We start from the raw sequence: 27,410 nt of genomic DNA on the forward strand, positions 1-27,410 counted from the left end.
TCGCTCAGTTTACTCATGCAGGCTTCATGCTCGAACCCATACCTTTAGGGATAACAATCATCCTTTTAATCACTGAGGTCGTTTGATTCGTGCATTAGCAGTTTAATTTGTCACAGCTGCTGGATAATTTTGTTTGTTTGTTTGCAAATAGGTTAATTTGGGTGAGAAGTTTTTCTATAAGCCATCTTGGGATCAAAGTTTTTGATATCTACAAATCAACATGTTTCAAAAGGGAATGATTTTTTGAGTTGGATTTTGTTGTGAAAAAATTACTTCAAATGATGATGAAAGGAGGAAAATATGAGGCAAGCGTGATGAACCCTATGTTTCCTAGGCTTCATGTGAATGATACTGAGAAAGGAGGGCCAAAGGCACCTCCAAGAAATAAAATGGCTCTCTATGAACAGCTCATTATCCCTTCCCGAAGGTTCAATTCAGGATCACAACCCATGTTGCCTCTTTCACCAAACAACACCAACATCTTGGTTCCTTCAACGTCTTCAAGCTATGCAAGTTTGTTAGCCGTTTTTAAGGATTTCCTGAAGTCATATGATGCAGTTGTCTCCTTCAAGTTTACCTTGTTTGTTTCTGATTTTTGTTTGCATGTCTCTGTTTAATCATCTACGTTATTTAGTCTTAGGTGTTACGGTTCGACAAGGGTATTTGTCGGATATGGATATGTTTAACTTTATTTCGAGTTTTTCAATGTATTTTAAGGTCTTTGGACGGCCATGTCTTTATGTACAGATCTGAGTATGTGTCAGCCACGGATACAAGTACTTCAAGAAATATGTAGAGTTGGAGCAACATAGTTAACCATGTCGGACACATTTGTATCCCACATTCACAGCGAGTGCGAGTAACAGATCTAGATTTAATCAAATGTTTCATTAAGCATTAGTCTTTTGCATTGCTCATATTTGTAGGATGGTGGAAAGGAACATGTTTTTGTCACTAGTAAACTCCCACGAATCTTCAGTTTTGCCTGATGAGAAGTTTGGTTCTTGTTCTACCCCTGGGACTGAAATAAACTACATGAAAGGAAGTCGAGATAGAAAATCTGCGAAAACTACCGAGTATTGTAGTTTGGATCCATTGGAGCCGTCCATTTCTCTAACTTCAAGAAATTTTCTTTGCGGTCACTAGTACATGATGTCCTTATGATTCGGACCACTTTTCGGTCCGGAATAGATCGAAATTGCGGTTGCAGTAAACAAAGTGAAGGTGGGGAAAGTTCTTCTAAATTGAACTTGAACTCTTCAAAGAAGCTGAAGGAAAATGGAAGATTATGTGAAAGCAGCGAAGATCTTACGGAAGGGCCTAATTCAATTGTGTGAACTAGAGATGATAACTCGGCTGGCACGTCATCAGACCCGTCAATCAAAATCAAGAACTCGGGAACTGTAAAAGCACCGTATTCGTTGTTGAATCGAGAAAATAAAAGTATCACAGTTGATATGTTGAATGGTGATGTTCCAAATGCAAGGTTGCATCTGAAGGAAAATATCTTGATGGAATCCGGCAGATGTCTGGAAAATGCTTCCATGTTGAAAATTGAGCTATGCTCAAGACAATCACATGGACTCGATAATGGAAGTATGACGCACGAGGAAAAGACACGTGCAAGTATACAGCTTGAGGGTATTAACAGACATAACAACGTCCCTGATGTATCCGTGGCGGATTACACATCTGCTTTCGATATATGCCCCGATGATGTTGTGGGGATAATCGGCGAAAAGCATTTCTGGGTAGTAAGAAGAGCTATAGCCAAGTAAGTATCCTTTTCTGTTGTTGCTATGTGCATATCTTACAACCAATGTACATTGAAAGGTGTAATGAAATCTGTTTTGCACTCCTGCATTTTTATACCAATATCTCATCATATAAACAACATTCAAACTCTTCCCAAATGCATTAACATTAGTCATTAACTTCCTTCTTATGAGATACAAACGTTATTTTGTATTTTTCAGACAACAAAGTGTATTTTCCGGGCAAGTCTTCGAGTTGCATAGACTAATAATGGTAAACATGTAACTGTTGTATTGACTTGCTAGGCATTGCAGCAAACTATGTATGTAATCTCATTTCTAGGTTTCTTGCTGATCGGTGCTACACGAAAATTGAATTACCTTGACCGATTCTCTTGTTTCTTGGATCGAACCAGAAGAAAGGCAATTTGAATTGCATTGGTTTTGGAACAGGTTCAGAGGTTGATTGCTAGTTCACCACATATGTTGTTCGGAGATACCTTTTATATGGACAAACCATCTTTAGATGTTTTAAAGTAAAATGTAATTCCCGAAAACCCGATATTAGAGTCGAATATGCAGACGAGAATGCATTTGATGAGCTGCCTTGTTCTTCTGCTAATGATGATACCAGCAAAGGACTTTTTATAAAGTGGCCTAAATACGGGCCTTATTCGGGAAAAGCTTCGTCAACACCGAGGGCTTCCGATTCCGGACCATCTCCTTGGTGTGTCTCGCCACTCAGGAGTCTGTGGTTGGTTCCCATAATGTCTCCTTTGGAAGGACTTGTTTACAAGCCCTTCACAGGCCCTAGTCCCCTAACTGCAGGTTTATTTACACCAGTTTATGGAAGCTCTGATCCACTTAATTTAGCCGTAGGCAGTTTGGAGTTCCCTAACATGGCTAACAGAGTTGCAGCTTCTCAGCAACACGAAATCGGAATTCTTCAAACCGACCCTCCGAAATGTCCGAGCAACTTCCCACATTACGGCCAACTTGAGCATATGAGTCAGGTTACTACAGTCCAGTCTAAGGCCAACTTCACCATAGCTCAACCGGGTTCATGCAACATGTCGAGCCAACCGAGTGAAGCACTCTCATATCGTGCTACAGAACCGCCACCTGCATCATCGAACGAGACAAGTAGTCACCGTGAGAGGGTAAAAGTGGATGCACTTCCTCTTTTCCCTACCAAACCGATAATGCCTTCATCTAATCATGAAGAACGAACACCGGCGATTAAGGTCATACCCTATAGCCGGACATCGGCAACTGAATCCGCAGCTTGCATTTTCCGGTGTATACAAGAAGAAAGGAAACAACACGAGTAAATTTTCCGTGGTGCAATGTTTGATGTTTTGTATTTGTGCACATTTTCTTTGTAAGGATCATAAAACCATGGTATGCTCGATATTAGAGGTGCACAAAAAATCCGAATATCTGATTTTGTCTAAAAAATATCCGAAACCGGATTTTGGAAAAACCGGTTTTTTTTAAACCGGATCGGATATTTAAAAACCGGATAGTATAACCGGTTTGGGAAAAAATTGAACGACCGGTTTTTTTATCGGATTAAAAACCGGTTTTTTTTTTCAAACCGGATAAAAAACCAGTTTTTTATCCGAAAAAATCCGGTTTTTTTAAAAAAACCGTTTTTTTTGCAAACCGAAACCGATTACACCATTCGGCCCTCCAAACCGGTTAGGATCCGATTCGGTTTTTTTAAAATCCGGTTTTTGGGTTGGGGGAAAAAACCGGATCGGTTTTTATCCGATCCGGATCGGTTTTTATCCGATCCGGATCGGTTTTTATCCGATCCGGATCGGATTGAAATCCGGCTTCTGTGCATCTCTACTCAGTATGCATCAAGTAGGTAAAACACCATATCATGTAGGAATAAACATTCGATCGAATCGAAACAAGTAAAAGATCCAACTTGAGAAGAGTAATTCCAACATCACTCACACTTGGAGTCATCGGCCTTTGATACTCCGATCCAAACCTTGTCGTTCTCTACGACATATCGGCCGTTGTTTCACGTAGTAGCTGAATTTCGAGCTGTTGCATTATGAATTTGTCAAGGAATGTGTATTCAGAGATTGTTGAAAGAATAGCAAGTTTCAATTAATCCAAGAATTATAAGTTTTGACTAATTTAAATTTTGTAACTCTCGATTAATCCAGTAAGAATACTTTGTACGATGATTGATGATATGTCTATATGTTACATTATATATTATGCATAATATATCTTTTTAAAAATATATTTTTTTAATTTTTAATAAGTAATTATTTTATAACATATTATATATATATATATATATATATATATTCAATTTTTAGTAATAATTTATAAGAACTTAAAATAAATTAACTTTTTTCCTTCTTTTTCACCTTAAAATTTTAGTGATTATTGTATTGTTGACATATGTGAACATCTCAATCATTAATCTTACAAATATTTATATTCTTCTATATATAATTATAGACATAGTATTACATAAGGTAAATTACACTCATGGTCACTTAATTATGTGTGAATTTTATTTTGACCACTGATCTTTTAATTTTATCAATTAGATAATTTAATTATTTTAATATTTTTAATCAAGCTATCAACTGTTAAGATTTAACAGAAAAAGTGATATGACTAATACAAATTATATTTTTGAAAGATAAATAAAGACAATTTTATTAGGTGTCCTCGATTAAAAAAATTATATTTTTGAAAAATAAAAAATAAAAATTTAACCTCTCTTAATAAATTTTTAGTTCCACCTCTGTGTATACCTTTAGAATAAAAAGGCATAATACCAAAAAATATTTAATGTTTGATTAAATAATTATTTTTAATCATATTCTTTTTAGGATAAATTATACCAATGACCACATAACTATTTAGCTCTTTTATTTTTACCATCGATTTTTTAATTTTGTCAATCTATCCACTTAACTATTTAATTGTATTCAATCAAGCCACTTACCGTTAATTTAATGAAAATAATGACGTAAATATTAATAAAATTAGTATAATTATATTTTTAGACATTATTACTTACAGTTCTATCAATTTAGTCCTAACTTTAATAAATTAAAGTAAATTTAATCCTCAAATCGGATAATGATATGTGTCATGATAGAATTAAATTTATTTAATTTCAATAATTAATTTTCTACCATCCAGGGGATGACACATGTTCCCTTTTATTTGAAAGAAAATTAAAGGCAAAGAATGGACACATAATTATTTAGCTCTTTTATTTTTATCACTGATCTTTTAATTTTGTCAATCAGACCACTTAACTATTTAATTGTATTCAATCAAGCCACTTATCGTTACTTACCATTAATATTTGACAAAATAGTGATGTACAGTTAATAAAATTAGTATAATTACACTTTTAGTCATTATTACTTATAATTCTATCTATTTAGTCCTAACTTTAATAAATTAAAATAAATTTAATCCTCAAATCTGATAATGACAGAACTAAATTTATCCGATTTCAATAGTTAATTTTCTACCAATATGGTATGTGACACATGCCCCTTTTATTTGAAAGAAAATTAAAGGATGAAAGGTTTCGAACCTGGGACCCTTGTCCACTGAACCAAACGCTGATGAAGCCGATGGGGCAGCATGTCATTGTATGGTTGGGAAAAACTTTGGGTCTTGCATTTCGCACTTGTGTGGAACTTTTATTTTCTTTCACGTAGAAATAATGGAGTTTCTCATCTTCAAAGATGGCAAGGACTGGAAACCAAGGAAGAGGCCATTGGAGTGTTGCTTATAGGTCAAACTCTATTCAACTCGAAAAATTGATTTTTTATTTTATTTTGACTCGAATTGACTTTGAGTTCTAATGTCATAAACTCGACTTGATTTGGAAAAATTTCAAGTTCAAATCGAGTAGTAAATCGAATAACTCAAAAATTTTAATAATTAGTGAATTGATTTTAAGATATATGAACTAAAAAAAGTATTTAAGCTGAAAATGATAGGTCAACGTTTAATTTATCTAGTTTTATGATTAAGGACTTAAAAAGCAATTGTACGTAAAAAGAGAGGCTATGATCTAATCAACCTACTTTCAAAATTAAGAGGACTAAAAAGCAATTGATTTTTTTATATATAAATATGGGATGAATATAAGATAATATATGTTCAAAGACTTTCAATCATCTCACAATGAATAATATATATTCAAAGACTTTCAATTATCTCACAATAAAATGCTCATACCTTTGATATCACAATGTTCGAATCCGAGACTTCAAAAGATATCAACAATCCCTTAATTGTTAAGATTAATTGTACATATACAACACCTTGCCTGAGTGGATATATATTGGTTTTTGTTGTTGAACACAACAGACAACCTTGTTTTCACAGGACCTATGTTATCATAAGGACCAGTTTGCAAAGTTTATTAATCATTATTCATTCAAATTGGACCATATTCAAGAGAAGAACTCAAAATTCATCTAGATTTATTTATTCAAGTTCAATACAGTGACCTGCTTTATATTCAGTAGGCAAAGTTTCGGAGAAGAATGTCACATGTAAGCAGACAATCTGAGACATTCCTCCTTCTGCAAAGAATAAGTTTGGCTCGGACATGACAGCGGCTACAATATGAAGCTCGAACGGAAGAATGGCCATCTTCCCAAGTAACTCAATTTTTAGCTAGATTTGATGAGTTTAGATCTCAGCTAATGGCTTCTGCCATCGCCGGAGTTGGTTGAATGCCGACAACTTTAAAACAACGGGCACAAAGAGTAGGGTGTTCGGTAAAAGATCCAACTTGAGGAGAGTAATTCCAACAGCGCTCACACTTGGAGCCATCGGCCCTTGATACTCCGATCCAAACCTTGTCGTTCTCTACAACAACCTCTCCGGTATGTGAAATATTTCGAACAAATTCATGGTCTAAAGATGGAACTACTTCTACCTGCAATATTCCCATTCAAATAAAAGGAAATGAGTGAATTATATAATTGCTCTCGGCATGCAGGAAGAGATATATTTGCTTTCAACGAGACTTATCCAGGGCTCAGCCTACTAGTTGGACTCAGGCCAAACATGGACAAAGGGGATTTTAATTTGACCCGGCTCGACCTAAATGGGCTTGGAGAAAAGATTTTAAGAAATTTCCCCCAAGTTGCAATCCGACCTAACTCAGCCATTAAACACTCAACTAATTTGGTTAGGAGTCTCTTGGTTAAAATCAATTATCCTATCTTTATTTGTAAAGCCTAGCGTAGTTTTTATCTTTACCCTTATGTGTAGAGTTTAACATTGTTTAAAACTATATGCTTCTTCCCTATAAAGCCAACAAGTCGTGTAAAACACAGAATACAATAACAATTGTTTTCCTAAATTTATAGAAACTTTGGGCTTGCTGAATCACAGACGAAATAATTTAGTATTCTATCTAAACACATATACCGAATAAACAATATCACGACGTGTTACAATAAGGTAATATAACTGAGTAGAAGTTAGATTAGAATTCTATCCATGTAGGTTAACACCTAAATAGGACTCTTGAAAGATTTTATTTACGGTAAGACTCTACTGCTGCTGTAATCTGCCTATTTCTACAGACCTAACAGACTATCAGATTAGAAAAACAAAGAAAATTTTCTGTTCACAAAATTATTCCGTCTCGTTAGTTCTCTGTAGGCGATCAGCCAGTTGCAAGAGTATATGTGAAAGAAATTAAAAATACCTGAGATGCTAAGAATATGCGGTGCAAGGCATCTGCATCATTGTTAGCTGAACACATTTCGAGTAATCTAGATGCCAAGCCAGCATGAGACGCATGTAAATAAACTTTTGCTTCCAAACTGGATCCTATCAGCTTCCCCATACGAGCGACCTCCAGCACCTTGTTTACCTCAGTTCTTAGCTGGTATCATCAAGACAAACATTAGCCCTTTGCCAGTCTTTAATTGAATTTCAACTAGTATATCTAAAAAGTAACTATATATATATATATATATATATATACACAAACACATACATATATCTTCTCTAACGATAATAATTAATCTCCATCGATTACAAATGTTAAGGATGTTCTCATTTTTGAGACATTGGGTCAAAAATCAGCAAAGAAAATGCAAAATCCCGGAAAACCACAGTGATAGTAGAATTTATCACAATTATCGATGGAATTAATAAATTGAGATATAATAAGCTTATGAAATGGATATCATCCTACTTAAAAAATATAAAAAAAAGGTATGTAATTTCTCACAAAATAAATCCAAAATTAAACATTCAGTCATGTTTTATTCGAATTAACTTTATTAATGAAAATAATTTCATGATTCAGACCTTTCTTTGAACGACATCACTGATATAAGGACGAAAGATCGGTTACCTCAAGGACTTTTCCCCAGAAATCAATTTCTTCCGCTGGAAATGTGAACCATTTCTCATTAACAGATGGCCACTTTGATTCGAAAACAAATCCAGCAACAGAACCATCTTTGATTGTGTACTGAAAAGGAAGATTCTGCCATACATCCTCTGCCAAATGTGGCAGGATAGGAGCAATTACCCTGGATAGGGAAAGGAGATGTGCAGCAAGAACAGTTTGACAACTCCTCCTCGTAAAACTTGTCGTACCCCTGAAAATTGTCAACTTATTAAGAAAAATTATAAATAGAGACAGATGCTTTTTCACAATTCCTTCCTTTGTAACTAGAGATTCAACGAAAAATTAAGCATGATGGTTAATAGCAGTTGAAACTCCACCCCTAAGTGACTTGTCTTTGTATATACAATGCCGATTCTGTCAGAATTTGTTTATACCAGGAGTAAAGGTCATTCTTGTTAGAAAATAAAAGTGAACTGCAAAAAAAAAAAAAAACAACTTGTCCCTACATGAGGGAAGAGGCAAATAACGTAAACCAATATTACACCGTGAGAACACGTGACAATATAGACAAAAGAAATCGTAGCAGTGCATCAAATTGAACAAGTGGATATCTTTAAGACAAGCACACTAAAATCATCAATTCAATAAAATGGGGTCCACAAAAACAGTGTAATGAAGAAAAAGCAAAGTAGAATTGCTATCTGGATATGATACATTAGTGAAAGAATTACCCAACATAAAGTCGATCTTTGGCAATATCAAAGTAGAAATTTGATAAGTCAACAATGACGAACCGTTGTATGATCTGGAAAAGGGAAAAAAGAATTGTATGGTATTAGAAAGAAAGCAGTGGTGTGCATTTAGCTAAATAAAAGTTCAACAATATAGCAAATAAGTCAACTGTTATAACGCAAAAAGCTGAAGGTTGGAACTGTAATATGAATTTGAATTTTTACTCACAGTATCTATACATTGTCAAATACTAGGATCTCTATTAAGAAGAAAAACGTAGAAGAATCTCTGTGCTTTGGTGCCATTATTATTAATAAGAAAAACTAATTAAGAGGGAAGAGAGGAAAGTGTATAGAAAGCATTTTCTGTGACCAACAACTTTACACTGGTTGTTGCGCTTTTGAGAATAACAAAAATTTCAAAATGCTAATGAGATTGAAGCTAAGCATACACGACATCATGAATTCGATAAACAATTTAAAAAGGTACATTATATACCTGGAATATTTTGAAAAACTGATAATTTTCGTAACCCTCCCTTATATTCTTTACAACATTTTCAAGCTGAAATAGTGCATGCTGATCAATCATGGGCAGTTCATGGTAAGAGACAGCATTTTCAACCTGCCATGTAAGTAGGTCAAACTGTAAATAACAAATTATATCAACTAAACCGAAAAATGCAATATAAGCTTCTCAAACTCTTCCTTCTGAGTATGTTTCATACTTTTAGTTATTATTTTTGCGTACGGGGTGGAGGTCAGGTAGTGAAGAATCAAAAAGCTTATAGAGCAATTTAACATAATGGTGACTTTCGATGAAGTATTTTATTCGTAGAGAGATTCAAAATTCAAAATATTATATATTCTTAACTTGTTTGACAAAATAAATATGTAAATTGTCAAAACTCTTTGAATTCGAATAAGGAATTTGGCAGACTCAAATACTAGTTTCAAATTCCACATCTTTAAATTTGTTAATTCCTTTGCTTTTTAAAAAAATAATAAATGAATATATCTGTTAGGTTTCATTTTTATACAGCTTTTATTTTATTTAACTCTTAACAACTAAAACCCGTTTTAAATATCATTTTTTAGTGTTTACATATTTTTAGTAATATTAGTTTACAAATTCTATACCCATATTGCATATTGTTCCTTCTCTATCTATACCATAATTACTTTTCTATTATATATTTTTTATCTCATCAATTTCCAATACTTAAGATTTCTGTAAGAAGAGAATTTTATCTAAACAATGCAATTTTAACTGGTAAAAAACACAATGCAATTTTAGATGTCATAATGAATTTTAAAATGCCTTCAGAATTTTCAAAAATGCTAATTCAAGCATACTTTCCAAAAACAGGATAATAAATTATGCCAGAAAGATTTTGAAAGGATGGATTTTAAAAGGAACTAGAACATACTTTCCAGTCATGCAGATTCCCCAAGAGATATCTCAATGTTCCTCTCAGCTTCCGATAAACGTCAGACATTTGGCGGAGGATCTGGGGGCCAATCAACACATCACCAGTATAATCTACACTAGAAACCCATAGTCTCATGACATCAGCTCCGTAGCCAGGTACTTCCTACCACCATGAGATAATTATCATGCGAAGCTGAAAGAAACAGGAAAGAAGAAAGAATTCAAGGGTGAGGTGTATATTGCCAAAAACTAACCTTCTGGTTCTTCCCTCCCTCAATAATGGTACGAGGATCTACAACATTCCCCAAAGATTTGCTCATCTTTAAGCCTTTCTCATCCAATACAAATCCATGTGTGACAACACTGGAATATGGAGCCTTTCCTGGATGGTAGATTAGAAAGAATAATCATTTTGGGTTTTACAGATCCATATGTAAAGAACGTCTTCATGAAATTGTGATACATTAGAAGGAACATAAACATACTTAGAATATTAGATGGCTAGGAGCCAAAACGTAGGTGAAATTGAATGAACAACATTGCAACAAGGGACAAGCAGGAAGCTACTAGATTGCAATAATAAATCCTATTCAGCAAGCTAGTATAATACAAAGTCAGAGCTGTGATAGCAAGCACTAGCACAGCGCATAATTCATATGGATTATTTTTTATAGATACCAGATGCACTTACAGTCGTGCAGAATAGGAAGCAGCTTTATGAACTGTTTAAATTTAATTAACGACATTGTTATACGATTGGGCTTACTCACTATTTTTATATATTGAGAATAACATAGACTATTTGGGTAATTAAATGTTAGTGTTTTGTTTGTCTAGAGGTGATAAGCCATCAAAGTTTATTTGGCATTTCGAGTTTATATTTTGGTTTCTGGTGTACTCTTACTCTTCAACCTATAAATTCTTCCTTGCCATCTAACAACACTTGGTAATAATGAATTAATTAATAATTGGTCCATTTGCATCATTGAGATTTTCAGATTTGAAGTATTCGAATGAATCTTTCACTCTTTGGCTATATTTTACCTTTTCCCTCAGTTGCCCCCCCCACACACCCCCAAATCTGTATCTTCTTGTTCTCTATCAGACACTCTGACCCATGGTAATCACTAATCGTGACAAAAATCATGCTTACTAATAAGGTGATAATAACAAAATTCATGCTTATGCATTCAATTTTATTCTTTTTGATGGTTCTATTTTGGTTCTTAGCTCAAAAAAGTCAAGAAATAAAGAAAGAAAAATTACAAGAATATGGTTACAGGCAATATGAAAGAAAAATAACATTGCCATTTACTATTCAAAATGGAAAAAACCAGGCGAGAAGTAACCATAGGAAGACCAATGCTAATGCAGTTAATTTTAGTCTTAGGGAAATAAGCCCTCTGCAGTTCTACATCTCTACTAGCAAAATTCACAGGTGTTCACTTATGGATGCGCTTCTCATTTGATACCTTTTGTGGCAATACTTGTTAACAAGGAACTTTGGAACCACCCACGGTGCTGATCTGTACCCTCAAGATACAAATCTGCAGGAAAATTAAGGCCATCTCTTTCCCCCAAGACAGCAGCCCAGGAGGAGCCTGTCATATAGGTGCAGTTAACAAACATCAGAAAACTAAATAAGCAATTTATCACACTAACCATTTCTAAGCCATAGTAACGGAATTCGAAGTTAAGAAAGGCAAAAGAAAGAAGGAAAAACAATTGTATAAGACTTAATGATGTCTCTGTGTTATCTACAGCCACACCAAACAATAGATTCTATAAAGTCTAAAAAATGCAATCGACTTCATATCATAAATCTAGTATTCAGCACAGCAAAAACGTTCTTCCTCATTAAGCTGGCCTTCAGGAATAGCCTTAGCTAAAACCATATGCCAAAGGATATCATGTAACCAGCACGCACAACCCAAAGGAACAATGAAAATTAAAGGGAGGGAGGAAAAAGTGGGGGGACACTTCTAGTTTCAGAAACAAACAACTTGATGCATAGTTATCTGGAGAATTCTCGAGACAACCATAACAATTTTAGGACCGTGGAAATGATAATGTCAATCTTGTGATGATGCTCAGGCAAGAACAAGAAACTTCTACATTCCAACTTATTTCTCTTAGAAGCTCAACCCCTAAAACAAACCTGAGTCAAACCAAACATCCATAGTGTCCGTCCCCTTTTCATACTCTGATGCCGTATCACGATATTTCACAGGTAGCAGGTCCGTCACTGTCATGTACCACCATGCATCACTGCCTTTTTGGGCTATAATGACTGCCACAAAAAATGACAGGAATATCATGGCTTGAAACCTTAATAGCTACACAGAAGTTTAAAAGTATCATACAAGGGCAATAATTAGGGACTCTCATAAAAGTGGAAAATAACCCAAATTTGAATATAAATCCATAAATATCGCTAATGAATCCTCGAAAGATTATCAAGTGAGAAAATCTAAATGAAGGCCTTCAAGTGGAAAATAACCCCAACTTTAATAGAAACCCAAAAACACAACTAATGAATCCTTCAAAGACATCAAGAGAGAAAAACCTAAACGAAGGCAATAAGACTTAGTGGACACCTTACATTTGATATGATCGATAGTCTCTTTGTTCATGAGAGGTTCCTTTGATGCCACGTGATAGAAGACGGGTATGGGCAGACCCCATGTTCTTTGTCTTGATATGCACCAATCAGAGCGGCCGGAAGTCATGGCAGAAATTCTATTTTGTGCCTAAAATGTCATTATCAAAACATATGATTACATAACATGTAACTGTTAACATAAATGGTACCATTTGTCAAAAGATAAAATCAAGGCTTCCCTTGGTAAGGTGGAAAGAAATTGGAAAGATGAAAAAATTGAAAGAGACAGAAGGTGAAAGATAAAAATATATAATTTTTTCTTTCTATCAGTGTGCTTGCCTGCTTGGTAGGAAAAATGGAAAAGAAAAGTAATTTTCTTTCATCCATTACTTGATAGAGTAGAAAAAAATAAGAGGAAAGAAAATCGAAATCTAAGATGTGGAAAGCAAATTAGCAATGAGCTTAAATATATTTTATGACTTTACATAGTGTTTAGCATCCAACATAAAACCTATGTTGCTCATACTCGAGTACAGGTGTCAGACTCGAGTACATGTGTCAGACTCGGATACATGTCTAGATGTCCAACTTGTCAATTAAGTTAACCTCAAGACAAGGGATACATCACAAAAAGATCTGACAATAGGACGTGGGTGTGGGGACGCGTTTTATATGTACTTTTTTTTATAAGAAAGGGAGACCTCATTAAAAAAAACCCTTCATAACCGTCGAAACACTAATAGGTATCTCAACAGACATTGGAAGGAGGAAAAGAATGCCTCAGAGATTTTATTACCAAAACAAAATAAAGTACACTTGCAGGAGCCTTACAATCCACAACACAACTTAAACCATGAAAAACTACCTCCTTACAAAGCAGAACCCAAACTCCAAACACAACGACCAAATCACAAACAAGAGAAGACAACACCCCTGAAACCCATTAGCCAATTCCAGATTTGGCTAACTCATCCGCCTCCTAGTTCGCGCTTCTCGGAATAAGCCTCAGAATAACCCTTACGTCCGAGATATATGCTGAAATTTCCTTCACCAACGAGCAGAAAAGAGGAGAACACGACCCCGGATTCTTTATCCACTCAACAACTTTAGCACAATCAGTTTCCAAAATTAGGCGGCCCTTGTTGCACCAGACTGAATCCGCAAACAGCTTCAAGCCCGACTTTATCGCCAATAATTCTGACAGAACAGGAGGGCCAACATCGACCTTTTCACAAAAAATCTGCAGCACATTACATTTCGCGTCCCTTAACAAACCACCGATTCCACCTTTGGACCAGTCCTTAATCATTGCTATTGAAAACATCAATAGTACATAATATCTTATTATTAACAATTCGAGAACATAATATGATATATGTCTATAAAACATCAATAGTACATAATATTATTTTATTTTTTATTTATTAATTATTTTAACCATTATTAATTGTAAATGAATATTAAAAATAAATATAAAATATAAAGTTTACTATTTTATTATTTGGATTGGCTTAATTAACAAGCATTTGAGCTTCAAACCCAAAACTAAGACGTTTTAATGTTCCACTTTTTTCACTACTTTTCCCCTTGAAAACTGAGATTTCAATCTAGATTCTAATCTCTTTCCTCTCTCTTTCTCCTGCTACTACTTTCTTTTTTTTTCTTTTTTTTTCTTTCCTTACGGTTTTTTCTTCTACTTTTCTTCTCACCCAGTCACCAAGAGTATGACAGATTCGATCCATATCCCATACCCTTATCCTTGTTGTGTCGCATCAACACGGGTGTGGCTGCCATTTTGACAATTCCGAGCAACAGAGCCAAAAACCAATTCACGATATGCGGACAAGCCCAACTTCAATTTAAGACAAGAAACCAAAGACTAAACAGATGTGAGATTACAGCAATTAACAATGTCCCTGACGTGTAGCTGAACACGAACCTACATGTGGACAACCTCATACAAGGCATCCAACATCAAACCAACTGGAATCTATGTGGAGAGAATCAACTGAAACATAAGACTACAGGAGACTTAAATCTTAATGATGTGGGATAACACCACATAACACATAATTCACACTCAAATCACATTGTTCACATTAGGCTCAATGAAAGGTGCATTATTTACAAGACAGGAAGGGTCGTCTGATTATTGAAAGCGACAGCAAAGTTGCGGTAGACTGGATTAAGAAAGAGGATCTAGTTCCTGATGTTTATGCGTTTTTGATCAAAGATATTGTTCATAGGCTTAATGTTTTAGAAGGTGTTGTAAGATGGGTTAATAGGTCAGCCAATCTAGAGGATGATGCCTTAGCTAAAGAAGGAATTGGCTGATTCTATTCTAGTCTTATATTTCGGGTGTTTTATGGTTGTTTCAAGTTTATTTGGTTGGTGGGGTGTATGATGGTTGTATCTTATGTAATTTTATGGTTCAATAAAATCCTAAGGCGCTCTTTTCCTCCTTCCACTGATTAAGGAGTTCATATAAACTCCATTAATCAAGAAGGGGGTTTTTAACGAGGCCTGAAATTCTTATCAAAAAAAAAAACTCAATAATTACTTCCAACACCAATTAAAATAAATACCTGAGCAGGAATCCATTTTACATGACCAATTGCATCCATAGCAGCCTGACGAAAGCCTTCCACAGATGCAAACCATTGTTCAGTTGCCCTAAATATCGTAGGCTTCTTTGTACGCCAATCATATGGATACTTATGTTCTGCATAACAGAATAAGGATGTTGATTATTGGCATGGCTACCCTTTCGGTTTAACAATATGTTAGCAAAAGAATAGCAGGCAACAATAACAGACCATAAAATCATCGAAGAAAAAATAACAGTAATGGAAATAGTAAAAAGATTGGTTTTAAATGAACCTACCATATGATTCTTCCATTATAAGGGCCATTTTTTCATCCAAGTATTTGACAACTGCAACATTACCATCTCCAAGAACATCAAGCCCACTAAATTGCCCGGCTTCATCAGTGAACTTTCCATCATCATCTACAGGAGAATTTATAGGCAGTCCATACTTCATACCAGTTACATAATCCTCCTGGCCATGACCAGGTGCTGTATGCACCAATCCAGTTCCTGATTCTGTAGTAATGTAATCTCCTCCAATGACAACAGGGCATTCCATATTGGTAACTGGATGAACATACCTGAAACCACAAGATCTATCTTCAGAAATTGAAAATTTGACTAATAACCCCAAACATGCATTGTTAAATAATGCCTCGAGTTAGTTAAGTAAATATACGCTTTGGTTTTAACTCAACCTGCAATTTTCAAGATCTGAACCCAATAGTGTTTTCTTGATGATGAGCTTAATTCCCCATTTTGCTTCTAGTGTTGGCAAAAGATCATATGCCACTATAAAGAAAGGCATATTTGGTTCCTTCAGAACATTTCCAATTCTTTTCTTCTTATTTCCAGTAGATAGGTGGGCATCTTCAAAGAGTGGTTTCGGTCCAACAACAGCATATTGAAGCTTGGCATTCACCGCAACAGCTGACAGGAAGTAGAAGAAACAAGACAATATTTTTCCAGATTAATAAACCAACTACTTGTGATCAACCTAGATGGCACAAATTGAACAGATTAAGCTTAGTGCTTCAACATTCAAACAATCAAAGTAGCAAGGTTTATAGGAAGCTGCTAATGCATCTTCAAATTCAATGATAGTTTTCATATAGTACCATTGACTTAAACATAGACATCGAACTAAAACTAAAGGACATGATTTGTTTGACAATAGTTGGATTTAAATAAAAGTAGTCACAAAATGCCGTCACAATTTAAACTTAAAGCAACAACCATATACACTGCATGCAAGATAAATCAAGGGAAAGAGAATCCAAATCAGATTAGAATAACATTCATTGGTTCCAACAATAAAATTCAAAAATAAAATGAAAAGCATACTTTCATTAGTTCCAACAATATATTAATAGAAGGTTGTGAGGAACTGGCTTTGTATTATTGTTCTGTTAATAAAATCTTAGGCACTCTTTTCCTCCTTCCAATGTCCTTCACGTTACTGATGTAACATGACGGTTATGAAGGGGGTTTTTAATGCGGCCTACTCTATTTCTATCCAAAAAAAAAACCTGATCATATTTGTGACTGATAATTTGCAATTTAGATATACTGTTGGAATTCCTAGAATCAAGGAACAATATCTTTTTTTTCTTAATTCTAGGAGTTTGCCATATGTAAATAGTCAACTAATCTAATTCCTTGATCTTAGGAATTATTTCCTAACTTAGAATAGTTCTTCCTTATAAATTGTAATTTACGTTTAGAGCAATAAAGTAATTCATTTCTTCTCACATTTGTTCATGGCATCAGAGCTGTAGGACTCATTCGATCCTATTCTGCTCTTCCTCTAAAAATTGTTCTTGCGTTGTTTTCTTCCTATGGCAGAACAACCAGAAAATATTTTCGAATCTAAAACCACAACCCTTGTATCATCCAACACTTCATCCTCTACAGAAAATACCTTCGATGTCCGCCTAACCAAATCTCAACTCGAAGCCCTACACAAGATACTTGAAACACCTACTGCTCATGGATCCTTGGCTATTCAAGGTATTGCTTTTAATATTACTTCGGATTCAACTAATCAATCCGCTTGGATCCTGGATTCAGGTGCCTCCGACCACATGACAGGTAACTCATCCCTGTTCCACAGCTACATCCCCTGTCACAATCAATCTCATATCCGAATAGCTGATGGTTCATACTCGCCTGTTGCTGGGACTAGGGCAGTTCAACTCACTGAAAAACTCTCTCTTGACAAAGTCTTACATGTCCCAAGTTTATCCTGCAATTTACTGTCAGTTAGTAAACTAATTGAGGATAATGCTGCTCTTGTTGAATTTTCTGCTCGTGGTTGTGTTGTACAGGAACAGAAATCGAGGAAGATGATTGGCACTGCTAAGGTTGATGATGGACTCTACATATGGAATAAAGACAATAAGAAAGGAAGTTTGGTGTTATCTGCTTCACATGAGGACACAATTATGATGTGACACCAAAGGCTAGGACACCCAAACTTCTTGTACATGAAGTATGTATTTCCACTGTTATTTCGAAATAAAAATCCAAATTCCCTAAAGTGTGAAATCTGCCAACTCTCAAAACATACTCGTGTTCCTTATACATTAAAACCTTACATCTAATCCAAACCTTTCTCCTTAATACACAGTGATCTGTGGGGGGCTAGCCAAGTGAAAAATATTACGGGGGCTAGATGATTTATAACATTTATTGATGACCATACTAGAGTTTGTTGGGTTTATCTCCTCAAAGAAAAGTCCGAAACACCCAAAGTATTCCAAAATTTTCATTCAATGATTAGAACCCAATTCAATTCCACCATAAAAACGCTCCGCACCGATAATGGAAGAGAGTACTTCAACTCGATTTTAAGTCCTTACCTTGCAGAACAAGGCATCATACACCAAAGCTCCTGTCCAGACACACCACAACAAAATGGAATTTCGAAAAGGAAAAATCGGCACCTATTAAATGTTGCTCGAGCCCTAATGTTTACCACAAATATCCCAAAATACCTATGGGGAGAGGTTGTTCTTACCGCATGCTACCTAATCAACCGAATGCCATCCAAAGTCCTTAAATTTCAAACACCTCTAAATACCCTTCAAAAAGCTTTCCCTCTTTTCCATGTTCCTACCTTACCGGTTAAATTATTCGGGTGTAAAGCCTTTGTCCATAGCCATCAACCCAACCTATCTAAACTTGACTCTCGTGCTCATACTTGTGTTTTTGTTGGCTACTCCCCTGCGCAAAAAGGGTACAAATGTTACTCACCTACTTTGCATCGTACATTTTCTTCCCGAGATGTAACCTTCTTTGAAACAGAACCATATTTTTCAGCAACTCATCTTCAGGGGGAGATTCTCAATGAAGATGAGAACCTCAATACCCTCCTTATTACTCCACCACCCGATCCTAATCTACCACAAAATTTTAATACAAATGACATCCTCATAGTCCCCTCACAGCAGCCACCTAATGACATCCTCATAGTCCCCTCACAGCAGTCCCCTTCCCAGTAGCACAATGATGATCCTAGTCTGCAAAAACATCAACAGCTTGCTCCACAGCTTGCTCCACAGCTTGCTCCTGAAACTCAGCAACTTTGTTCTCCTGAACTCCGGGTTTATTCAAGGCGTCATTACTCTCCTAAAACTGACATAGCAGTGCCAAATTCATCTACAACCGTAGACTGTTCTACAACAGAGGTAACCCTTGATTCTCCATCTATTGATCTCCCAATTGCTATTCGAAAAGGTGTAAGAACCTGCACCCAACACCCTATCTCTCGGTTTGTGTCTTATGGAAATCTATCCAAGTCATACAAAAACTTTGTGACAAATATTGACCATGTAAAAACTCCAAGGGATGTGAAGGAAGCTCTTGAATCACCCGAATGGAAACATGCTGTAATGGAAGAAATGAATGCTCTAAAAAACAATGGAACATGGGAAATCTCGGATCTGCCTGAAGGGAAAAAACCAGTAGGCTGCAAATGGATTTTCACCACCAAATTCAAAACTGATGGAACTATTGACAGGCACAAGGCTCGATTTGTGGCAAAGGGATTCACTCAGACATATGGGCTCGACTATGATGAGACCTTTGCACCTGTTGCCAAACTTAATAATATTCGGGTTCTTCTATCACTTGCTGTAAATCTTGATTGGCCTTTGACTCAGGTGGATGTTAAAAACGCCTTCCTAAATGGTGAATTGGCCGAGGAAGTTTATATGGACTTTCCACCAGGATTCGACGAAGAAAAATGTCGGGTATGCAGGTTAAAGAAATCACTATATGGGTTGAAACAGTCCCCAAGAGCTTGGTTTAGTCGATTTGCCAAGGCTATGACCAACAGGGCATATACCCAAGGACAAGCTGACCATATCATGTTCTACAAACATTCAAAGGAAGGTAAATGCTCCATCCTTATGGTCTATGTTGACGATATCATTCTAAAAGGAGATGATTCGAATGAAATCAGATGCCTAAAAGAGTTCCTTAGCACTGAATTTGAGCTTTAGGACTTGGGAAATCTAAAATACTTCCTTGGAATAGAAGTAGCAAGGTCTCAAACAGGTATCTCCATCTCTCAACGAAAATATGTTCTAGATTTACTGAAGGATATAGGTTGCAGACCTGCAGAGACCCCGATGGAATTCAATTTGAAACTTGGAAATAATGAAGATGGAGAGGAAGTAGACAGGGGGAGATATCAACGACTTGTGGGAAAACTTATCTATCTATCCCACACTCGTCCTGACATTGTTTTCAGTGTGAGTGTTATCAGCCAATATATGCATAACCCAAGGGAGAAACATCTAGAGATTGTCCATAGGGTGTTGAGATACTTGAAGGGAACCCCGGGTAAGGGCCTATACTTCAAGAAAACAAATAACCGATATGTAGACATCTACACAGATGCTGATTGGGCAGGTTCGGTGAATGATAGAAGGTCTACAAGCGGTTACTGCAGTTATGTGTGGGGTAACCTTGTGACGTGGAAAAATAAAAAACAATCTGTTGTAGCCCGCAGTAGTGCTGAAGCTGAATATCGAGCTGTGTCACATGGTATATGCGAGGGAATTTGGATACAACGACTAATGAGGGAATTAAAAATGCCTCACACCAGACCTATGAAATTGTACTGTGACAATCAGGCAGCAGTGAGCATAGCATACAATCCGGTTCACCATGATCGTACCAAACATGTAGAAATAGATCGCCATTTTATCAAAGAAAAGATCAAATCAGGGGAAGTATGCATAACCTACCTACCAACTAAACAACAAATTGCAAACTTGTTTACCAAGAGCCTAAACAAGAACATGTTTGAAGATCTCACTAGCAAGCTGGGTTTGATGAACATCTATACACCAGCTTGAGGGGGAGTGTTGGAATTCCTAGAATCAAGGAACAATATCTTTTTTTTCTTAATTCTAGGAGTTTGCCTTATGTAAATAGTCAACTAATCTAATTCTCTGAACTTAGGAATTATTTCTTAACTTAGAGTAGTTCTTCCTTATAAATTGTAATTTACGTTTAGAGCAATAAAGTAAGAATTTCATTTCTTCTCACATTTGTTCATATACATATATTGATTTTGTCAGTTGAAAGTGCAAAAATATAAATTACTTCTGTGATCACTAGTCACTAGAATTCAGTATACAACAACTTGAATACCTATACGAGGAAGTACAATGCTATGAATCCAGCTGGTAACAGTTTATGTATAAGTTTCAACATCAATAACATATTATTTGTCTATTTATACATATTTCTTTTAACACCAATTGAGAGTTTTGGTGAAGGAAAATTTCTCGTATTAAATCAAGAAAAATACAGTGTAATATATAATGAGATAAAAGATATAATCCCACACAGTTAGGACCAAGAATTTAAATAGCGGACCGCTATCGGAATAGCGGCTGTTATATAGCGGTTTTAGTGCCATCCAAAACCGTTATTGCATAACAGCGATACCCGCAATGACTGCAATAGCATCAGTTATGTCCGCAATTGCGATAAACGCAACGCAACCGAAAAAGCGACTGCAACCGAACAACTTATTGATGTAACCACAATGGCACTGAATGAAAATCGAGTTCAATATGTAACAAGCTAGGCATGACTAACATCTATCACTACCTTGAGAGGGAGTGTTACAGACTACAAATTAGTATAGATGGTAGCAAGATCTCAGGCTAATTCTTAGGAATGTGTTGATTTACTTTCCGTTCATATTAGCTTGTATAGTTGTATAAATAGCCTATATAACAAGCCGAATAGAATTATATTTCTCTTATCTTCTCTGTTTTACAACAGAGATCAAGACATGACTAGTAAACCAAAAATAGTATAGTATCAAACCTGCATGCATAGCAATATAAATCTTTACCATATTTAACCACATGTTCAAATCTCATAAACATGAGGGACAATAGAGTTTCAAGAAGGAACCAAACTAACATGAAGAACCAAAAAAAATCTGCAATAAGTAAAAACCAGTACCAAAGGTGGAGAGGAAGGAAGAAAAAAAAAACTGATACTTCATAACCAATCTCAATCTGATTGTTCAAATCCCCCATCATAAGAAAAAGTACATATGAGTAGGGTTTCATCCTTGATAAATTTCTTTTGACCATCATAAATAAAAGGAAATTACCCATTTCACACAACTATTTACAGGTAATGCTCCATGTCAATTTGACTCAATTAGAAAAGGGTAATTAATGGGTTGTTTTGCTATGGGAGACACGGCATTATGAACCAAATGTAGATTTGAAGGGACATTTGATATCAAAATATCTCTTGAAACCATTTGAAAGCTAACAAAAGACCACCAAAAGGGGCAGAAATAAAATGTGTAATCAACTTTAACAAAGGATCCAAAAGACCATAATTTTATTCAGACCATTACTCCAACTTACAGAAAGGGTGCAACACTTTTGCGAGAAGCATGTCTAACAAATTGAAAAGAACGCCGGTTTCATGTCAGTATAAATATGGGAAGTTTAGGGCAATGCAGAGCAAAAGAAAAGAAGACCTACCAGCATTGGCTGGAACAGTCCAAGGAGTTGTAGTCCATATTGCAAGGCATAAATCTGGAAAGAATTCTTCCAATAAGCTATCATTACTTGCAGGTGCACTCACCATTCTAAAGAGAGCATATATGCTTCTTGAAACGTGGCCCTCAGGATACTCCATTAGGAAGAAAACAGAAAATTAGTAACCTGGCAATCCTAGAAGAATGCTAAGTGCAAAAAGGTATACGACAATAAGAGATGCTTGGAAAATGGATTTTTACCTCCAATTCGGCCTCTGCAAGTGCTGTACGTGATGATGGACTCCAATGAACTGGTTTCCTACCCCTATATATGTATCCTCTAAGTGCCATCTCGCCAAACACTTCAATCTAGCATATACAGATACAAGAAAAAACAGATAGCTACTTGGAAATAATACGCTACTTCCATTAGAAATTTTATATAATACCAAATGGCATTTTCTCATCACATGTGCTAGAATCAGGATTTGAATTATAGATTTTCTCAGGCTAGACCGGTATAAGAGGGAGTGAGACATGATATAAACGTCTCCAAGAAGAGAACAATTAACACTAATGTTGGAAAGAAAACATAGGAACTTAGGAAGGTAAGATTTTAGAATTATATTCCCTTAAAATTCAAAAGAATCCCTTTTGTCCCTTGACGCACTTCTCTTTCTTTCTTCCTCTACTCGTAGCAAAATATGCAAAGTGTTTCATATCCTCCTCCCAATTTTTGACTAAATTTTAAGACAACATAAGGAAAATCTGCATGTTTACGATTTATACTCTAATTAAGCAGTGATAAAGTAAAACGAATAAAGACTGTCCAGATACCTGGGCAGCTTCATATTTTGGATCTAGTGTTAGATAAGGATTATCCCAGTCTGCCCAAACTCCAAAGCGCTGCAAGAATTTAAAATTCAAAGAACTCAATTGCAAATTTTAGTAATCTATTATTAACCATGACAAAAGGGAAAACAAATAAATTTATCATCAGTGTCAATATTACCCATGAAAAAATGTTAAATTTTGAAGAAAAAAACCAGTGAATCATGCATAGCATGAATCGATTAAACAAGCTAAACTCATTAACACCTGAAATGATGACATTTGCGCTTTGACAGTTGCTTTGGCAAATTTGGCAGCTTTCGCTCTCAATTTCAGTGGTGTTAGATCCTTTCTAGCATCTTGATCCAATGATTGAAGAACTGTTACAATTAGAAGCGATAGACAACTTAGAATTTCAACTGGGAAGATTTTGACCTTCCTCGTAAGTTGGGTATCATATCCTGCTATGAAGATGTCATAAATGAGAAAACATTCTATCACTGGACCTAGACTCAGAACATGACAGGGAGGGACAACAGATCATTATGGTCAATATATCTATTAATGAAAAGTAAAATCCAATATCAGCCATAAAAGATACAAATAGGGCATGCAGAGTTGACCCAAAGCAGAAATAGCCACCTCAGTCTGATTCGACCAAGAAAAATAAACCAAAACCCGTCTAACTTGAGACCAAAATTTGATGAAATATAGTTTTTATTTTAAAAATGTTAATGCAATAGAAATAAATAAATATAAAAATAGTTTATTAAAATTAAAGGACTTCTAAAAATTTAAATTTCATTATTATCTTTCATAATAATATTAAAATTGTGAAAAATGTTTCCATCATTATAAATGTTTTTATTATTTTTTACAAAATAAAATAATGCATTTGTTATAGAGACCTAAGGAGGGTTTTGGCAACAAATATAGATCTGACCAATTTTTTCAAGAGAATTTTACAGCTCCCAAAAGAAAGTATAGGGGTTACAGAAGCAAGAGACATCAGAGTAAGGTGCAGTGGGAGGAAGAGGTGTCTGTTTTTTATGGCAGATTTATATATGATTCTGACTTTCCAGCATTGGGGCAGTCTCAACAGAAGGATGCATTCGATTCCTTGCATTTTGGGAAAGAATTGGGTTGTGAGTCTAATGGCTCAGTAGTGTATATGATTTCGGAAGACTATGGCGGGGGAAGGAGAAGTTTTAGGTGATCTGCATCATGCTTTTTGTTTGGAGCTGGAAGTTCGGATGGTTTTAGCCGACAAGACGAGTTAATGTGGTGGAAAGGCGGCTATGTGCGTGCTTTTTTGTAGTCTTATCATGAGAAAGCTAAGTGGCTTTTGAGTTAGAAGTTGGCTTCTATGGTTTTAGTCAGCTGTTACCCTTGGCTTTGATTATGGTTGTTTTGTTTTGTTTGGGCATCTATCGGGCCATGTTTAGGCTTTGAGTTTGACCAGTCTGTTTTTTAGGCTGTTGTTGTTGCTTTGTTGGATTAGGCTGGTTTTGGTAGGATTGTTTGAGGTTGTTTTTTGTGTTTTGTTTTATATTGGGGTGGCTCCCTGGTTGTATCGTGTATTTTCTATGGTTAATGAAATCTTAAGGCACACTTTTCCTCCTCCCGCTGATTAAGGAGCTTCTCTATAAGCTCCTTTAATCATGAAGGAGGTTTTTAACGAGGCCTTCAATTCCTATCAAAAAAATAATAATGCATTTGTTATTATCTTCTTAATTTTATATAATGCATTGACATTTACATTTTAGAAAAGAAAGCTACCTTTATGGTATTAAAAATATAAAATGGGAAGTATGCATATCCACATGCCCCTAGTTCATTAAAATGTAATCTTAAATAACTTAATTACCACAGATAAATTTGAACTTAATTTGTCCAAAACCAATCTGATATGATGTAAAAAGTTAACAAAATGGACACAAACTGACCCATAGCGAAGTATGAAACCTGAAATGGAACCTAAGACTACTTGAATAAAAAAATGACTTAAACCTAAATGACATGAACTCGAAATTACTATGCCTTAAATAGCCTAACCTGAATTCAACCTGCCAAAGTGACAGTCAGAAAACAGATTCCTAAATTAAAATATTATGTAGGATTATGTGAATATTCTTTTAGTAGTTACAATCCCCAACTTTAAGGGAATATATATTTCCCTAGAATTAGTTACTTTCCTAGTTTAAGAGTTTCTTAAGTTAAGATTATAGTTTGTGTATAAATATGTAACAAATCCTATAGAATAAATATAAGTTCAGTGAATTACTTGACTTTTAACATTGTATCAGAGTTGTTTTAAGCTTATTTTTGGGTCCTGTAAATCTCGGTTTAGCAACCTTTTCTTTTCCCTAAACTCTTCCCTTAAGTGTGTATTGTTAGCCCAACAAAAACATGGTTGAGGTGGTCGATACCAGAAGTTCTGAGACTATTCAGGGAGGCACAATGAGTGAAGGAAGTTATTCCAACCCGATGGGTGATTTACAAAATATACAAGTTGCCCATAGGTTGAATGGAAAAAACTACCTTAAATGGTCTCAGCTAGTTCGTACATTCCTAAAGGGTAGAGGTAAGTTAAGCCATCTTCTTGGAATTGGACCTAAGGAGGGAGATCCTAGGTTTGATTCTTGGGATGAACAGGATTCATTAGTCATGTCCTGGTTATGGAATTCAATGGTGCCGAAGATCAGTGATATTTGCATGTTCCTCAATACTGCCCATGAGATATGGGAGGCTGTAAAACAAACTTACTCAAAGGTTAAAGATGTTGCCCAAATTTATGAAATCAAGAGCAAGATTTCATCCACCAAGCAAGGAAGCAGATCAATCACCGAGTATTCTAATATACTGAAAAATCTTTGGCAAGAGATGGATCACTACCAGTCTATCCAAATGAGGTGTAGTGAAGATGCAGTAGCCCTAAAGAGATTTGTTGAAAAATATAGAATTTACGATTTTCTTGCTGGACTAAATATTGAATTCGATGCAGTGAGAGTCCAAATTCTTGGAAAGGAAGATCTGCCCTCACTAAATGAAGCTATTGCAATTATTCATGCTGAAGAAGGAAGAAGAGGTGTAATGATTGAAAACAGTCAAGTGGAAAGTTCAGCCCTAGTCACTAAGCTGTAACCAAGAGGAAAATTGGTTTGGAATAGCATATCAATAAAGAAAATAAACCAGAGGCATCAAAAACAGTGAATAGGGACTCTTTATGGTGCACCTATCGCAAGAAACCTCGCCACACAGAAGAGAAGTGCTTAAGACTTCATGGAAAGCAATAAACAGCAAGTAGAAATTTTTCAGAAAAAGAAGGAACATCAAGGGGACAAGGAAGAGCATATACAACTAAACATACAGTCTGGTTTTCTCAGGTATATCCTCTTCTTAGGATTCTAAGGCCTCGGATTTACCTACCCAAAGCTCTTGGGTAATTGACTCGGGAGCTATAGACCATATTACCAATTCTTCACTTAGATTTATCACTTATACACCCTGTCCTACCAACAAAAAATAACAGTTGCAGATGGTATTATGATAACAGTTGTTGGCCAATGATATATTGTTATAAGCAAAAACCTTACACTAAAAAATGTCCTTCACGGACCAAAACTATTTACTAATCTTCTATCTATCCAGAAAAATATCAAGGACAAACTGCAATGTTCATTTGCATTTCTCTCAATGCATTTTTCAGTAACAAGGAACGAAGAAGATGATTGGACATGCTAAGGAAGTAAATAGCCTATATTACCTTGAAGACCCCGGTGGACAAGTCAGTGCACTGAACTCCCCATTTTTTTCGCTTTTATCATAATCCAAAAACAATAAGGACCATATATGGCTTCATCATCTCCACCTTGGTCACCCATCCTTTAAAGTTCTAAAACTTATGTTTCCCTCTTTGTTCAAATCCTTAAATATTGAAGAATTCCAATGTGACATATGTGAACTTACAAAACATAAAAGAACTTTTCCGGCAAGTAATAAAAAAAAAGCCTCTAATACTTTTACCCTTATTCACAATGATGCTTGGGGACCAC

General features: G+C 35.5%; 1 protein-coding gene and 1 pseudogene across 1 annotated transcript in view; one reads left to right on the forward strand and one right to left on the reverse strand.

Moving 5' to 3' along the window:
* The first annotated feature begins 281 nt into the window (after nt 1-281).
* On the forward strand, nt 282-3,085 carry LOC120113432 (annotated as a pseudogene).
* Nucleotides 3,086-6,438: 3,353 nt separating this feature from the next.
* The window catches only part of LOC120115030 (isoleucine--tRNA ligase, chloroplastic/mitochondrial-like), a 28,835-nt gene continuing 7,863 nt past the window's right edge, over nt 6,439-27,410 (reverse strand). The window contains exons 6-22 of the mRNA XM_039135806.1: nt 23,623-23,735; nt 23,362-23,430; nt 22,786-22,893; nt 22,529-22,679; nt 16,196-16,427; nt 15,792-16,078; nt 15,493-15,629; nt 12,908-13,055; nt 12,464-12,595; nt 11,778-11,906; nt 10,560-10,687; nt 10,304-10,468; nt 9,373-9,498; nt 8,874-8,947; nt 8,143-8,392; nt 7,486-7,665; nt 6,439-6,705 (exon numbers count right to left, since the gene is read on the reverse strand). Coding sequence (XP_038991737.1) covers nt 6,463-6,705; nt 7,486-7,665; nt 8,143-8,392; nt 8,874-8,947; nt 9,373-9,498; nt 10,304-10,468; nt 10,560-10,687; nt 11,778-11,906; nt 12,464-12,595; nt 12,908-13,055; nt 15,493-15,629; nt 15,792-16,078; nt 16,196-16,427; nt 22,529-22,679; nt 22,786-22,893; nt 23,362-23,430; nt 23,623-23,735 — 2,672 coding nt within the window. The 3' untranslated portion in view covers nt 6,439-6,462. The remainder of the gene's footprint in view (nt 6,706-7,485; nt 7,666-8,142; nt 8,393-8,873; nt 8,948-9,372; nt 9,499-10,303; nt 10,469-10,559; nt 10,688-11,777; nt 11,907-12,463; nt 12,596-12,907; nt 13,056-15,492; nt 15,630-15,791; nt 16,079-16,195; nt 16,428-22,528; nt 22,680-22,785; nt 22,894-23,361; nt 23,431-23,622; nt 23,736-27,410) is intronic.

This window comes from Hibiscus syriacus, unplaced genomic scaffold, assembly GCF_006381635.1.
Source record: "Hibiscus syriacus cultivar Baekdansim isolate YM2019G1 unplaced genomic scaffold, ASM638163v2 tig00000778_pilon, whole genome shotgun sequence".
Classification (NCBI taxonomy): Eukaryota; Viridiplantae; Streptophyta; class Magnoliopsida; order Malvales; family Malvaceae; genus Hibiscus; species Hibiscus syriacus.